This window comes from Andrographis paniculata, unplaced genomic scaffold (assembly GCF_009805555.1).
Source record: "Andrographis paniculata isolate CXL003 unplaced genomic scaffold, ASM980555v1 Contig60END, whole genome shotgun sequence".
NCBI lineage: Eukaryota > Viridiplantae > Streptophyta > Magnoliopsida > Lamiales > Acanthaceae > Andrographis > Andrographis paniculata.
This window is the reverse complement of record NW_026137596.1, coordinates 465525-481766: the sequence shown is the minus strand read 5'-3', so window position 1 is coordinate 481766 and position 16242 is coordinate 465525. Positions and strand designations below refer to the sequence as shown.

The following is a 16242-nucleotide window of genomic DNA, read 5'->3' as shown; positions in this document are numbered from 1 at the left end:
GTCAGTACATTCCTCCAAGCGAATACGATCGATCTTTTTCATTACCATTCATTGCATTCGGTTAAAGATAAGGAGTTCATTGTACCCTCATGTCCATTTTGGCAGAGGATAAGTTTTCTTTTTTCTGTGGATATGAGTTCAGACAAATGGGACCTCAGAGAGTGCCGGAAAAGACCAAAAGACAAAAGATTTACGATGTGTTCGCGAAGGGAACAGCTTGATCTGATCTAGATCTATGTTAGCCTGTCCAGAGGCAGTTGATCTTATATCCAACATCATTAAACAATTCTTCTTACAACATCAGTAGAAACTTTTGTCCCTTTCAGCTTCATCTTCTTACCAATTCAAGATTATTTTAGCACTTCAATGGCTTACAAACTTTAGATCAAATTCTTACAACCATCGTAAAACAGCCATTCCTTGTCGAAATTAGCACACAGCTTTGCAATACTAATTACATTGTTAAAACATCTGGTCCCCTCTTAAGCACAACATTACAGCTAAGACATCAGAATATTTAAACATAAGCTGTATTATGACTCTCTCCCAAACGTGCGTTCGATTAAGATAACTATTTCCTGCTGATTAAACTAATATCAGCAAGAAATTCTTGTCGAAGCCTCCCGGAACCTCCCACCGCCCTTTTGTAGTAGACAGCGCTTCTTTATATATGTTATTACAAGTTGTTTGAGTATAACAACAGCAGCCCACAAGCTTTAGATATGGATCTTGTCATTGCTATTCACCCTATCTATCTTGTGATGTTTTTAATCCTCACTCAGTTTGTTTGTTCCATGATCAACCATTTTACTACAACCATGGCCTTGATCCTTATATTTATTACAAGTTGTTGGGATACATAATTGGCTTGCTTGGCCTATTGTGTATTAATTTTTTAGCACATCCAGTTGGATTGGCAGAGTCCCCACATGGAAACAACAGGTCCCGATGCCTGGCCTCTATATATATATGTGTGTGCAGTTCCAAGAGTTGAGTAGAGCCTCAGTTACAGACAACAAAGAACTCATAAGCAAAAACAGAGGTTGTAAGAAAATGGCTTGCTGGTCTGCTGAGAATGCTACCAATGCTTATCTAAGAACTATGAGAATGGTAAGCTTGACAGCCCTTTGATTCTTTGGTTCAAGAAAGCAACTTTATGAACCTTTTTGGTGTTTTCTTGACTCCCATTTGGTATTTTCTTTCAGGGAAAGGATGCCAAGGAACCCAACGGCGCGGAGTTCATATCGGCGCTGGCAGCCGGGAACAACGCGCAGCTGATGGTGGTCGCCTGCAGCGGTGCCGCAGATTCGACAACGGTAGCTCTCGTGGCGGCGGCGCAGCAGACGGGAGGACGGGTCGTCTGTATTATCAGTGGGTTGGAGGAGCTCCAGGCCTCCGAGGCCAGCCTCGCTGCCGACGCTTGCCAGGTGGAGTTCATCGTCGGAGATGCTAATGACCTGCTGATGAACAGCTACAAGGACTCCGATTTCGTCGCCGTCGACTGCAATCTCGACGACCACGAAACGATCATTCGGACCGTGCAGGAGAGAGTTGCGCGACGAGGCAACAACACCGTGGTTTTGGGATACAATGCATTCTGCCGGGGATCGTGGAGGAGCAACCCTTTGTGTACACAGCCGCTGCCGATCGGCGGAGGATTGCTGCTGACGAGAAAAGCCGCGGCAGCAAAGAAATCAAATTGGGTCGTCACGGTCGATAAGTGTACCGGAGAAGAACATGTTTACCGAGTGAGATCTTCTGTAGGAAGAGTCATCAGAGCTTGAATTTCTCGACAGAGCTCTGCTTTCAACTCGAAAAAATCGAATCATTTTGTAAATATAGATTTTGGTGCTTTTGATCATCACAATTGCATAGATTTCATGAAAACAGAAAGTGTTCTTCACATACGAATCGATCGATCATTCGAATACGAGAAAGGTTCGAAGGAGAAAAGAGAACCCTACCCAAGTCCTACAAAGATCATATTACACTACAGATCAAGTGGTTAGCAGCAATCTACGTTACTACAGCTTACAATGTCTTGATTCACTTGCAAAGCTCGCGTACAATCGTCTCCATTGCCGGCCTATCCTCAGGACATTCGTGGGTACACAACAGAGCGATGTTAGCGAGCACAGCAGCTTTGGGCTCACACACCTTCCCTTGCAGATGCACGTCGAGGAAATCGAGGTTGTTTGTCTCAGCCGAAGCGCGCATCGAGCTCGTGTATCGTTTCTTCCCAGAGAGGATCTGGAAAACAAGCACCCCGAACGCGTAGATGTCGCTTTTGTCGGTGAAACGTCCGGTTGTCGTGTACTCAGGCGCGAGGTACCCCATAGCAGCACTCGCTTTTAGAGCTGAAAACACGGTATCATTCGTTAGCAGCTTCAGCAGACATGAGTCCGATAACAAGGGCTGCGATCGGCTGTCGATGAGCACGTTCTTCGCCGATATGTTTTGGTGAACTAAAGACGGCTTATTTGGGTTCGAACCGTGCAGATAAGCAATGCCTGCGTAGAATACAAGTTCGAACATTATATCGAGACGAATGTAGATGTAACGAACATTTTCGATACAAAAAAAACGAACCTTTAGCTACGCCCCGGATAATTGAGACCCTCGTCGACCATTCGAGACTCCGCGTGTCGCCCTCTTTGAGATCGAGATACTGAAACAAATTCCCGTTGGGAACAAAGTCGTAGACGAGGAAACACTCCCCGCGACCTCTCGAGCAGCAGAAGCCACGCAACATAACCAAGTTTTCGTGGCTTAAGGACGAGAGTATATTCAGACCCTTCAAGAACTCGGCTTCCTCCGACTTGCAGCTGCTTTTTGTAATCCTCTTAACAATTACGATCGATCCGTCTCTCAGCTTCCCTTTGTACGCGATTGAATAGTTGCTCTTTCCCAAGATGTTCTTCTCGGCAAAATACTGCGTCGCCGATTCAACCTCCTGAAGATTCAGCCGAAAATTCTGTATAACCTCTTGCGAAACACCGAAACGTCGACCCTCGCCCAATGGATCCCAACCGTTCGAGTACTCGAGGCTCACGAGCGGGGAGCCGTTCTTGCTGTTGTAGAGTTCCTTGGCATGATCAGTGCTGAGACGATTTTCCGGCGCATCGAATCCGCTCCCGAGTTTCTGCTTGCGCCTTCGGTAGATTGAGAACGATAGAATACCTACGACAGACACGACCACTGCAACGACGATTACTGCAACTGCAGCTGACGCCGGCGATCCCTTCGATTTCTTCGAGCAAGAACCTCGGCTGCAGTTCAAATTAAGATCGGCTGTTTCCGGAATGTTCTTAGTCACGGGAACACCGGATGTCGCTCCTGCATAAGGCTCCGGCCTCTCCGAATTCGGTCGATCGAAATTACTACAGAATCGCAGCGACGAGAATCCCGATCCGCATAACCCTGGATTGTTCTCATACCGAAATCCGTCGACCAGTCTCTTCAGCGCTGTGATCATCGATCAATCGAGGTTAATTACAGTCTATTTTCATATAAACGATCGAACAGGACAAGACATGTCAATATGTCATTAGTTATTACCGAGAGGTACATTGCCGGAGAGTGTATTGTTTCGAACATCCAGAACTTGGAGAAGCGGGGCGTCGGCAACTTTCGTCGGGATGGAGCCGAAGAGGCGGTTGAAACTCAGGTCGAGCCGCATTAAGACGGCTAAGTCTCCCAAGCTAGCCGGAATTGCGCCGGTTAAAAGATTTGACTGCAAAGCTAGAACATTGAGCTTCTTCATCGAGCCGAGCTGCGTCGGTATGCTGCCGGTCAGATGATTGTAGCACAGCTGCAGAACTGTACGGGGAATGAACTTTATTATAACATATGGACCGACGTAGATTGTCTTTGTAGACCGTTAAAGATCAGATTTTTATGATGTTTGTTATGAACTAGACCAAACCATGTCAGATTATGAGATCTCATAAGAAATAGAAAATTAGGGTCGAGAATTATAAAGATTCAATTTTTTAACAGAGGGTTTTTTTAATTCAAAGCCGAGTCTTAAGACAAAATATTCGTTTGTCCTCGCGTAGAACACTCCGTACACGTAATAATACCACAATAGGTTAAAATGGAGGAGAAAGAAACAAGAGCAATCAATATTACACAAAAATACATACACCACCAAGGAAATGCCATAAATAAATAGTGTGCTTTATTATTCCTATAAATATTTTTTTTAAAAATTAAGAAGAAGAAAAAAATTCCGACCTTGCAAGTTCTGCATGCCTCCGATTTCCGGCGGAATCTCGCCGGAAAAATTGTTCACATTCAAATACAGATCACTCAGCTCGTCGAGGTTCGCAATCTCCGGCGGTATCTCTCCGTACAGCGAGTTGTAGTGCAGGTAAAGTCCGGTCAAATGCTTCAGCCCACCGACGGCCGGCGAAAGTTTTCCGGCGAGCCCTTTCCCCTGAAGCGAGATGTTGGCCACTTCCCCTTTCTCGTTGCAGGCGACGCCTTCAAACATGCCGCCGCACGGGTCGCCCGACCCGACCCACGAGCCCAAATGCAGGTTATCCGGGTCAAGGCTGGCTTTCAGCTCCAGAAGGGAGGATAGCTCCGAAACGGCGGCGGCGGCGGAGGCGGCGGCGGAGAGCAGGAGAATGAGAAGAAACAACGGAGGCGGAGGAAAAGCCATGGAAGGAGCCAATAATGCTCTGCAAACAGTACTCCTATTATGCTTCCAAGATGTTTGTGGTGTTGTCTTTATGGCTATGGCTGTTTTTGGTTCCTTGATTTTGAAAAATTGGGGATTGGAATCCCCGTGCCGAAGCGTGCAGAGCAGCGCAGAGATAGAGAGAGAGAGAGAGAGAGAGAGAGAGAGAGAGAGAGAGAGAGAGAGAGAGGGTGGAGGGTAGGGAGAGAGTGAGAGTTTCTCGGGCATGTCCTTTTTTCTCTGCTTTATTTATCATATTTTGTCTGAACAGAGCAGTAGCGACAAAGTGAAGAGGACGGAGGCGATCTGCTGAGATTCGGACACGTGTAGGCCGTTAGATGGGGAATTAGCCGATCGAGCATTTCTGAGCGTCGGATGGGTTCTGGGTGCAGTGAGGTGCGTCGTACAGTGTAATTTCCTTCGGGGTTGGGGCCGAAGACGACAAATTGTGCAGTGAGATTTGAATGGGCAGTGGTGCAAGTGAAATTTTAATTTCTGGAAAGGGGACCATTATACAATTATTGATTTTTGTGTGGTAAAATGTTGAATTTGGCATATCTTGGAGGGGTGGGCCGGCGGTCAGTAGTTTTTACTGTGCTGATGAAATTCAAATAATTTCTCTTCATCATTTCGGGATGCTTTAAAAATAATAATTTTGTTCTATAAAAATAAAAAAGATAATAATAATACCAAAAGAAACACCATAATTAGGCATGAGGATGATTAATAGTAAATGAGAGATCATTTTGTTCTTTAGTTTATTTATTTTTTCACACTTTACCATATTCATAATAAAATTAAATAAATAAATAAATAAATAAAAGGAAAATTGAATTAACCAAACATGGGCTTTATCTTATACTGCGGAGACTCCTCAATTCGATGAAAGAATCTGCCAACATGCATATGGACACTATATATAGTTATGAACATACAAAATATATTTGTATCTATCTTCTACATAAATATTTGTAAAGGAAGAGTGAGAAAGAGAGAGAGAGGAAGAAATTGATCGAGGGAATTGAGAATTGATGCTTTCAATGCAGTTTTTCTCTCCCACTTTAATTTTTTTTTTTTTGTTTAATTATTTTGTAATAATAGTAGAGATTAGAGAGACAATGAGAGTATGTATCTATGAGGAGAGCAGTTTCTTGATTTTGAGACATAAAAGCCTCAATCTGTCTGTCTCTTTGCTCTACAGTCGATGAGATATACATACATAAATATATATATATATTGAGACTTGGGTTGATTTTTTATGGGATTTTTACAGTCAAACAATTCGAATGGATTAAACCCTTATGTTTGTTTGCTTTTAAGGCATTTCAGATTCTCTCCCTCTACATCCATGGTGATTAGATTCTGTGATATATAAAGAGAGAGAATCTACCAGTGCTTTAAAATAAATAATAAATAAATAATATGATGTGGGTTTTTTTTTTTTTGGTAAGATTTTTCATAAACAAGTTGATGCATTGTGGAATTCTAACTGGCTTTGACAAATAAAAATGATTACTTTTTGTTGGTGATACTGATAAAGCAACTAAAGCCTAAAGGCCATCTGTCCTGTCCCATTTGCATGTTGTAACACAATTTATGCCTATTTTATTTATTTATTCCTGACCCTTCAGTATTATTCTCATTTTTATTATATATTTATTTCGTTTTTCTCTATATATATATATATTTTTTTTAAAATTATATAAAGTGGTCACAATAACTCACAGACAAGATTCTGCCATGGATAGGGATGCCTAAGCCTAAGTGGGGAAGCCTAAGTGGGGATCACATTTTGCAATTCAACTTTTCCCAACTCTTCTTACAAAAAATTTATAAGCCTTTTCCTCACTTGTAGTAAAGTTTGCACAGTAATGGGCCCAAATTCACTATTCTTTTATTTTATTAAATTTTTAATATTATATACTTATAGTAATACAGCCCAATTAGGGTGTCTACTCTAAAGAATATTTTTAATGCTCTTTGAGAGATAAAAGGAGTTTTTACTCTATATATATATATATATATATTTAATAATTGTGCATTATATAATTTAATTTATAATATATATAGCATTAAACATATATTTTTTATTTAAAATAATATATTCATTGTGGTGCCCACTATCTGGAGACTATGTTTAACTTTAGGTTGTGATATATACCAATAAGTGGAATTGCATCATTTTTTATTTTTATTATTATTGTTTTTTTCATGTAACAATACTCTGAATCAAATCTATTTAAATTTAAATGTTAATAATAATAATAATAATAATAATAAATAAATAAATAAATAAAGATGTAATAATATGCAATTATTACTAGATTTTACTTGCCATGTGGTTTGGTAACATGGCCACAACTCACTTTCAAAATCAGAAAGACTATAAAGAGGGCTGACAAAAATTTATATGGTTAGAATTTTGTAGGGAATAAATTGTGAATTGTCCCTTTTATTACAAGGTGTTCCCACCATGAGTAAATGAATGAATAAATAAATAAATAGCTATATTTAAGTCTAAAAATATCATACATAATGACAAATAAAATATAATTTATATTAATATAATACAAATAAAATATACTGACACCTAATCCGCAAAATACATTGTTACTATTGATCTTCAACTAAAAAAAATATGTTCATAAAATATCATTACAAATATGAACTAAAGACATATTTTCAAATAATACAACAATTATATCTTTGAAAGTATGTCTTAATTGTAGCGCGGGCAATGCGTCAATTTGCGTCTGGTTGAATACTTTAAACGGGTTAAATTACTTAATCATAATCCGACCCGTTTATTATCGTGTCGGGTTCGTGTTTACTCGTTTATTACCGTGTCGGGTTCAAGTTGACTCGTATATATAATTAAGTCGAAATTATCGACTCAAATTAAATAATTTTTTGTTGTATTGTCATGTTATGTTAGTTTTTATTGGTTTGGACGTAAATTAGGTTGAATTATTTAAAATTGAACTTAATTTAAATTAATTTATGAAAAAATTATTAAAGTATGATTATTTTACATATATAATAAATCTATTAATCAATATTAATATATTATAATTGGGTTGTCGTGTCGGGTTCGAGTTGAGAGTCTCAACCATAACCCGATCCGTTTATTATCGTGTCGGGTTCGTGTCAACTCGTATATATAGTTTAGTTGAAATCTTTGACCTAAACCCAATTACTTCGTGTTTGATTGTCGTGTCGGGTCAGTTTTTATCGGCTCTACTTATTTGTCTATTTTTTATATATTGATTTGGACAAATAGTACCAATAAACACTATAACCAACCACGTATGTATGTATATATTTTGAGTTTTTTATTATTATTACTTTTTTAAATATTGACAATGAAATTTTAAATGTAATATAAAAGTTTATTGTTCCAATCTTTCTTCTTTAAGGGGACATCTTTTTGCCCATTCTTGTGCCTTTTCATGACTTGAAAAAGATTGAAAGAACACCATATTATGGATTCAGTGCCCAAATATTATTAAAATTAATAATTTACAAATATTATTTATATGAAATTTAACAATTTTTATGAGATTTAATACTAATATTATTGACATAAAATCATTAGGTTAAAATATAGTTGATCAAAACTTAAAATCGTCTTTTCAACAATCATATAATTACAATTTGTTCGATTAGAAACAAATTAATAAATTAATAAATCAATTGGACATATTTTATACAGTTAAATGTATTTTATGATATAACTAATACTCCCTCCCTCCGTCTATTTTTTAATGTTCTATTTGATATTTACACACATTTTTAGCCAATTAAGGTAATTTTGCCTTTAATCTTGCGTATAGAAAATTAAAGAGTAAATAAAGTAAGAGTAAAAGAGTAAATTTTGTGTATAAAAATAGAAAGAATACAATAATTGTTGAACATTCCAAATAGGAAAATAGAAACGTTAGTTTGTGGACGGAGGGAGTATAATTTTCATCTGATTTAACATATTATACTGTTTAACTGTGTAAGTTTAAAATAAATATCCATCTTTTTAGATTTATAAAGTAGTATAATGTTATTTTCTTTAATTTGGTACATACGCCATATTATTTTTATTTACTATTATTTATTTTTTTTTAAAATACTGGATTTTGTATTATAATGGACGTTTTAATTGGGCCACAATTTTAATCCATTACGAATATAGGCTTATGAAATCCAGCCCAATATACTGATCCAATTGAATTTCCTTGTTAAAATTGATCTATAGTCCTCGAATTAGTATATATTTACAGTCAAACCCCTCCGTTCAATGAAATTCCCGACAGATTTTGTTTTTATTTCAAAAATCGAAATTGCAGTGCTTATTTGGGCCTATAATAACTATATAAAGTTGGGCCCGATAAAGAGCCCAATTTTTATGTAGTAATGGGCCCGGCCCATATTATCTTTGGCCTATGGGCATATTTTGTGTTGCTTCAGCCTTAAGTGACCAGAGCTTCATTCTGCAGCTAGGGTTTGTCGCCGCGTAGAAGACGAACTCAGTCAACCAAGGCAGAGGAGTGCCGCCGCCGCCGTCGCCGTCATGGGTCGTATGCATAGCCGCGGGTATCCTCTTCTATTACATGCTTGCTGTAAAATCAGTTGAATGCATATCTATATGTTTTTGTTTGTTGATTTCTTCTGAAGCGTTAGAGTCATTTTGTTTTCTTCAGGAAGGGTATTTCAGCTTCCGCCCTTCCCTACAAGAGGACTCCACCCAGCTGGCTTAAAATCTCTTCTCAAGATGTAGTAGTTTGTGATTTCAGTAACTCACATCGATTCGTTGCATCTGTGTTAATTGTTACATTGCTCGCTGATTTTATTATTATTTTTTGGTGGTTGTTGAATTTACAAGGTCGATGAGAACATCTGCAAGTTCGCGAAGAAAGGACTGACGCCATCACAAATCGGTGTGATTCTTCGTGATTCGCATGGCATTGCTCAGGTGAAGAGCGTCACCGGAAGCAAAATCCTTCGCATCCTCAAGGCTCATGGTATACTCAATTAATTGACATACGTACAAACACACATATCCTGTGGCAATATGTATCCTGGAGTTGAAACATATGCATTTGTAACTTGTAAATGGTATGATAATAATTTAAACAGGGCTTGCACCTGAGATTCCTGAGGATTTGTATCACTTAATAAAGAAGGCAGTGGCAATCAGGAAGCATTTGGAGAGGAACAGAAAGGATAAGGATTCCAAATTCAGGTTGATTTTGGTTGAGAGCAGGATTCATCGCCTTGCCCGATACTACAAGCAGACCAAGAAGCTCCCTCCCGTGTGGAAATAGTAACTCTCTTATGCTATAAACTAACTTTCGAGTAATCCTTAATTGACTGGAACTTTCAAATGGGCGCTTTTTCAGTGAATTGCCTTATATTTATCTGATTGCTGGAATTCAATCTTACAATTGCTGCCATCTACATTTCCTCATGCCTTATGATTTGTCTTTTGAATTTTTGGCCTCAATAGTATTGGTTGAAGTGCACTGAATACTCTTTTCTAGCATGCTAGTTGAAGTCAAATTGCAAAATTTGAGACTATTAGCAAGAATTTTACATGATATATGTTTTATTTTTTTATATCAAGCTAAATGTCAATTATTTTTCTATCAAACTCCATACTTATCTGAGAACCTGATCCTCCTCATTGCCCTTCACAATCTTGTATCGAACACCATCTGCTCTGAAACTCTAGATAGCCATTTTTGTTGCATTCTCTTTGTTCTTATATTTTTTTAGCATTTCAACTTTGCCAGTTCTTGATGCAAGTTTCCTTTTCTGCAGTGAGTCAACCACTGCCAGCACTCTCGTTGCCTAATCTCAGAATTGCCTGGAGAAGTTTTTGCATGGTGACCAGACTTAGTTGGTTGACATTTAAACAATTCACAGGTTTTTTCAACAAATGTTTATTTAGCGCATTTACTTAATTTATTCGGAAGGGCAGTGACTTGATAAACAAAGAATGGGTTCCTTCTGTTCTGTCAGATTTTGTGAGCCATTATTCAACGTTTTTATCTTTAATTAGTGACGAAGCTTTGGGATTTGAATTTATCTGATCACTTGTGCATGTACTTAGTTATCTCTGTTTGGTCTGACCCCATTTGTTTAGCTACTAGAATTTAGGGCTGGATGTCTCCGGTGTGTTTGTTTCGTGAGATAATTTGAAGGAGTATTTTTTGCTGTGAGGTACGAGGAATTGTATAGGAAATATAGAAATAATAAATGCGCGTGATATATTAATATTTTTTGGAAAATGTATGTATTTCCTTTTTTTTTTTATAAAAGAACACACCCTCATTTCCTCAAGGTTAAAGTGATAAAATACCATAATAGTTGAATAAATAACGTTGTTAAGATTGTAACAAGGATTGCAAGAAACAAGAGAAGAGTGTGGAATTGATGATTGTATAAAGTTGAAAATGGTAATATTAGGGATTTTGTCTTGTTTTGTTTTTTTTTTTGTATTTTTTCTCCTACTATAAATCATTTATTAGGTAAAAGCTTTTTGTATGCATAAGGTTTTTCATGAGTGAATGCATTCATGTATTCGTCCATTGTGTTTTAAATGAAAGTCATATTCATTCTTTTTATTGTATAAAACTCCTTTATATTATGGTGCACAAAGTGTCTGCCAGCAATGATGTTTAGTGTAATTTTAAGTGACAAAGCAAAGAGGAATGAACATAAATTTATAATGCACCTTACCAATAGGTAAATATTTTGTGCCCTATGGTGTTTTGTAATTGAAAATTGTAAAATTTGGTTCTATTGTTAGTAATGAGATCTTTGGTTGTAAAATTGAATTAAAATGTAATATATACACACTTAATTCAAAATTAATTTAAAATATGTTTCCGAATGTGTTAAAATTTATATTTAAAATTTGTTTTATATGGATGTTATTTTATACTACTGTTTTTAATATGAAGGGGTCCATACAGAAATAAGGAAATGGATAGACGGAGGGAATATACCGTAGAATTTTAGATAATATAAATAAATAAGTAAATGTTTATATTAGTTCATATGAAAAAAAAAAATTAATATGTATATATACTGCCGTGCATTCAAAATTTTTACCTAGTGGTCCGATTAAAACGAGAGGATGTATTTAGTTGATTATTTATTTATTTATTTATTTTTAGAGTGTAGGTATGATTATATGAATAATAAATAAATAAATTTATGAAATTTGTATTGTATAAAATATGTAAAAAATGAAAAATTTATTACAATTGAATTTGTAAGAGTGAAATTCATTTCAAGTATGAGAACAACTAGTAGTCCAAATGACAATGGCACCACAGGTGTGTTTTACTTGTGAATTTTATAAATATTTTTCAATACCCAAATTATTGTTTTTACTATTTGGATTTTACGTTTTTTTTTTTAAAAAAATAATATATATTTTTTTCTCACAAAATATTTTATTATATATTATTTTAATATCAAATTCAAATTAAAATTTTTCCAAAACTCAAAACAAACAAACCCTAAATATTATTTGTTTTTTACAGTATGTATAAAAATAGTAATAAAAAATTTGTTTTTATCCATGATATTAGAATAATTTTTAAAATATTTTTATAAATTTTAATAATAGACAATAAAATACTAAAAACACACGTGTTTGTTTTGTGTTTTAAAAAGTTTTGGGGTCTGTTTTTTTTTTAAAAAAATTATATTATATTATTTCAAAAATAATTAATATATTATTATTTATTATTTTTATATTATTTACATTATTTTTATAATTTTTCTTTTGGAATCAAAATACAAAACAAACATTCTTTGTTTTTTAGTATTATTATATTATTATATTATACCTTTTTTTTTCTATGTTGATTACTAAAATGCTTCTAAAAAATTAACAATTTAATATAAAATATATTTCCTCAGTCTCAAACTATAGTTTTAATTGAGTTGGACGAGATAGAATATTGATATTATATGGGTAGTTTGTAAAATGCATGGATAAAATAATTTTTTTTTTTTTGACTATATCAGTGTAAAAAGTAGTGACAATTGGAGGTAGTTTTATAGTGATATAGTTATTTATGAAAATAAGAATATTATTTTGAGACGGACAAAAATAGTAAACAACACTATTGTATTGGAATCGAGGGAATACTAGTTTTTTTTACATTAAAATATTTAATTTAAAAAAATATTTATCCTAAATAAAATGAAAGAAACTAATATCTAAATAAAATGAAAGAAACGAATATATATTTTTTTACTTTTTAAATTATAAATTTAAATTATTTTACTAAATTTTTTAAATATATTATTATTAGTCTATACTTATTTTGAAAAATGTTTAAATTGATAATTTTATTTTATATTTAAAATAAATATAAATAATATTTTAATTGAATTATAAATATATATTTTGACTTAATTTAATGTATTTATTTTATTATTTTAGTCTTTTTTAACTTTATAAAAATATTTATTTCTATTGAAAAACTAAGAGTTTTTTTTTTTTTTTTTTAATATAAAAAAATATTTGTTTAAATAATTTCTAAACAATCACGAACTCAAATGTCAACATCAAAATTGATTCAAAATTTTCAATAAAATCAAAATTAATTATTATAGTTTATATGACCCTAATTTCTTCATTAAAAGGGAAAAAAAAATTATGTAGTGGTGGGGTTGAGTCCGCATACAGTAGAACCCTAGTTTCGAAATTCCCAGAACGATTCAAAACCTTCCTCCGTCTCTATGGCCACCGGACTCCGTAATGTCGCCGAAAGAGCTGGCGACGGCGCTGGACAACCAATTTTGGACGTCGACAATGGAGAGGAATTGATGCACGTGCAGTCAGGCGTAGCTATTGTTCTCGGAAACCGCCCGCCTAAATCTCCCGGCACTCTCTACATCTCCAATAGGTAAAATACAATCTGCGTCTGCTTATTTGCATTTTTTCTATATCTCTTTCGATGTTCGTACTCACTATTTAGAACTTACTGTTTGGAAAGGCAAGTGGTGTGGTTGAGTGACACGGACAGAGCGAAAGGCTATGCAGTGGATTTCTATTCCGTTTCGCTTCACGCGGTGTCCAGAGATCCCGAGTCTTATCCTTCTCCTTGTATTTATGCTCAGGTATACATTTGATTAACCCTTCGCTGTAGATTTTTTAACGCCTGTGAAGTTGTAGGATGTAATCTGTACGTTTGAAATGGAATTGGGAACTTACATGGCTATGGAGGCTTGGTGAATCAGTGCATAATAGTTTTGATTTAGTTAGTTTAGTTCCTAACCTTTTGCTGTGATCTTTCACTCACTACCTGGTTGAAGGATTCATGTTTATAAAATGGATTTTTTTTTCTTTTACTAAAAAAAAAAGAAAAAAGAATTGAGGCCTTTATGGTTCTGCTGTAACATTTTGATGGTGGACTAGCAGCTCAAGTTCATTAATTCTGTGGTAGAAGTAAGTTGGTTGTGTTCGAGCAGTTGGTGTTGTTTTTCCTTTGTGGTGTTATTATTGGTGGGAATGTAATGAGGTAAATGTAATGGTAGGCTAAATGATTGCACTCGAAACGAATCTTGCATTTGGAAATTCCAAAATTAGACAAGGAATCAATTGTTTTTAATTTGAGTACCCCACAAAGAATATTGAAGCAATGTACTATTTCCATTCTTAAACTTGTGCTAAAATTTTCATTCTGATTGTGTTTCTATGTGTGTGAATTAATTTTTTTAAATGGTTCATATGTTGATCATTGCTGTGTACGCAGATCATTTCAGTTTTTAAGCAACTTATTTTAAAGAACACCTTGCTTGCCATCTGCGTGCACTGTCGTTATATAATTAATAAAGTTTATTATTGATTTAATGGTATCTTTTATCACATGTTCGTTTGTATCTTAATAGCAACTTGTTTGCCATCTTGTTTACTCTCACATGTTCATTTGTATCTGAATCTCAAAATTGTCTTGAAGCTGTTTAGAACTTTCTTCTCTTATATGTTTTTTACCCTTTCCTTTTAAGATTGAGGCATCTGGAAATGAGGAAGATGAATTGGAAGATTCAGATTCTGAGAATGATGATGCATTGACCTTGTCGAAAGTAACCGAGATAAGACTTGTGCCTTCAGATCCCAATCAATGTAAACATCACTTGTTGTTTGGTTCATTTGTTATGCTCTAAAACTTATTTTCCAAGGCTTGTACACTATTAATTGAAACTTATTTTCAGTGGACACACTATTTCACATATTTTGTGAATGCGCTGAACTAAATCCCGATCCTCTAGAAGGTAATCAGTCACTGTTGAAACAATTTAAACATATTTGCTTTCATTTTCCTGTACAATTTTTGCACACTTATCTCGGTGCTCATCTCCAGCAGAGGAAGACAGCGATAATGATTGGGTTTTCAGCGGCGACGTAATGGCAGCTAACGCCGAAGGTATATACCTGCTCAACTAGATTTTGTAATTCCAAGTTGCTTAGCATCATATCATTCACTTGATTTATGTTTCTGTCGACTCTTCAGATGATGACAATCCTGAATGGGATGTCCTTCAAAATCGAACCCATTCAATTGGCGCCAATGGGAATCACGACCTAGTTCATTCAGTTGTCCGGGTACCACATTCAACCCCATATTTCTCCAGCTTTGTTTTTTAAGAGTCGCCCCATACTTGTGCTAAACTTACTTAACTAAGGATTTTATTTGTGTGATCTTGCAGCTGCAAATAAATGATCAGCGATTCGAGGATGCAGAGGAAATGGAAAGGAACGAGACAAACGGTCGTCACTAAACTCTGTTATCTTCTTCTCTTACCTTAAATGTTTTCGTCGATGCCGGGACACCTCTGTGTAGTATATAAGCGATGGCTTCCTTGCTTGTGCTTATGGTTAGCAGTAAATGATTCATACATATAATGTCTACATCTTTGAATTCTTTGGTAAAAATTTGGTTTTAGTTTAATGGTTTTATATTTATACATGATTGAATGAGGTTTTTAATCGTGTAATGGATTAGGAACACACACATCCAACAACTAATAGCAGACTATTTGAGTACGTACGGAATAAATTTCGGATCAATAATACTAATAGCTTGTAAACGTACGGAATGGTTTTTTTGATTTGGTGTGGAGATTTTGGTTTGAATTTGCTATTAATATATGATATAATGTTTATGTATTTTTCTTTTAAAATGCAGAATCCAAAATTAGGATTAACACACCATGTCAACATTTTTAATTTGTTTATGTACATTATTCATCGCCTCCAACTATTATTAAAATGCATATATTTTAGTGAGAAAATAGTATATCTTTAATGGCGGTTTGGATTCGCTTAAAATTTTATAATTTATATTTAATAGTTTTAGTATAATTAAAAAATATATATTTCTATTTAAGATAAAAGTACTTTTGCTTATTTTAAGAAGCTATTCTGAAAAAACACTTTTTAGCCTTAAAAATTGTTTCTACTTTTCAACAGAAGTTAATGCAAATATGTAAAAAGACTTGCCTAAGAATTGTTGTTCACTAAGGGCATAATTTATTTATCT

At 34.9% G+C, this 16242-nt stretch overlaps 4 protein-coding genes across 5 annotated transcripts; 3 read left to right on the top strand and 1 right to left on the bottom strand.

The window, feature by feature from the left end:
- Positions 1–692: 692 nt before the first annotated feature.
- On the top strand, positions 693–1807 carry LOC127259697 (uncharacterized). The gene is made up of 2 exons (XM_051287229.1): positions 693–1110; positions 1206–1807. The coding sequence occupies exons 1-2, from the start codon at positions 949–951 to the stop codon at positions 1782–1784; spliced, it is 741 nt and encodes a 246-aa protein (XP_051143186.1). The 5' UTR covers positions 693–948; the 3' UTR covers positions 1785–1807.
- Positions 1808–1876: 69 nt separating this feature from the next.
- LOC127259696 (LRR receptor kinase BAK1) lies at positions 1877–4908 on the bottom strand. The gene is made up of 4 exons (XM_051287228.1): positions 4237–4908; positions 3559–3819; positions 2590–3465; positions 1877–2510 (listed from the first exon to the last, which is right to left on the bottom strand). The coding sequence occupies exons 1-4, from the start codon at positions 4664–4666 to the stop codon at positions 2047–2049; spliced, it is 2031 nt and encodes a 676-aa protein (XP_051143185.1). The 5' UTR covers positions 4667–4908; the 3' UTR covers positions 1877–2046.
- Positions 4909–9156: 4248 nt separating this feature from the next.
- LOC127260190 (40S ribosomal protein S13-like) lies at positions 9157–10762 on the top strand. Its single transcript, XM_051287893.1, has 5 exons — positions 9157–9268; positions 9376–9448; positions 9558–9696; positions 9812–9998; positions 10496–10762. The coding sequence occupies exons 1-5, from the start codon at positions 9246–9248 to the stop codon at positions 10527–10529; spliced, it is 456 nt and encodes a 151-aa protein (XP_051143850.1). The 5' UTR covers positions 9157–9245; the 3' UTR covers positions 10530–10762.
- A 2578-nt stretch (positions 10763–13340) lies between these two features.
- Positions 13341–15672, top strand: LOC127259281 (chloride conductance regulatory protein ICln). 2 transcript variants are annotated; one of them, XM_051286494.1, is made up of 7 exons: positions 13341–13605; positions 13696–13819; positions 14708–14825; positions 14915–14974; positions 15064–15126; positions 15214–15305; positions 15410–15672. In XM_051286494.1, exons 1-7 carry the CDS (start codon positions 13439–13441, stop codon positions 15479–15481), a joined length of 696 nt encoding a protein of 231 aa, XP_051142451.1. In that variant the 5' UTR covers positions 13341–13438; the 3' UTR covers positions 15482–15672. The 2 variants fall into 2 exon arrangements, with proteins under 2 accessions (XP_051142451.1, XP_051142452.1); XM_051286495.1 differs by having other exon boundaries at positions 13342–13605; positions 15067–15126.
- The last annotated feature ends 570 nt before the right edge of the window (positions 15673–16242 follow it).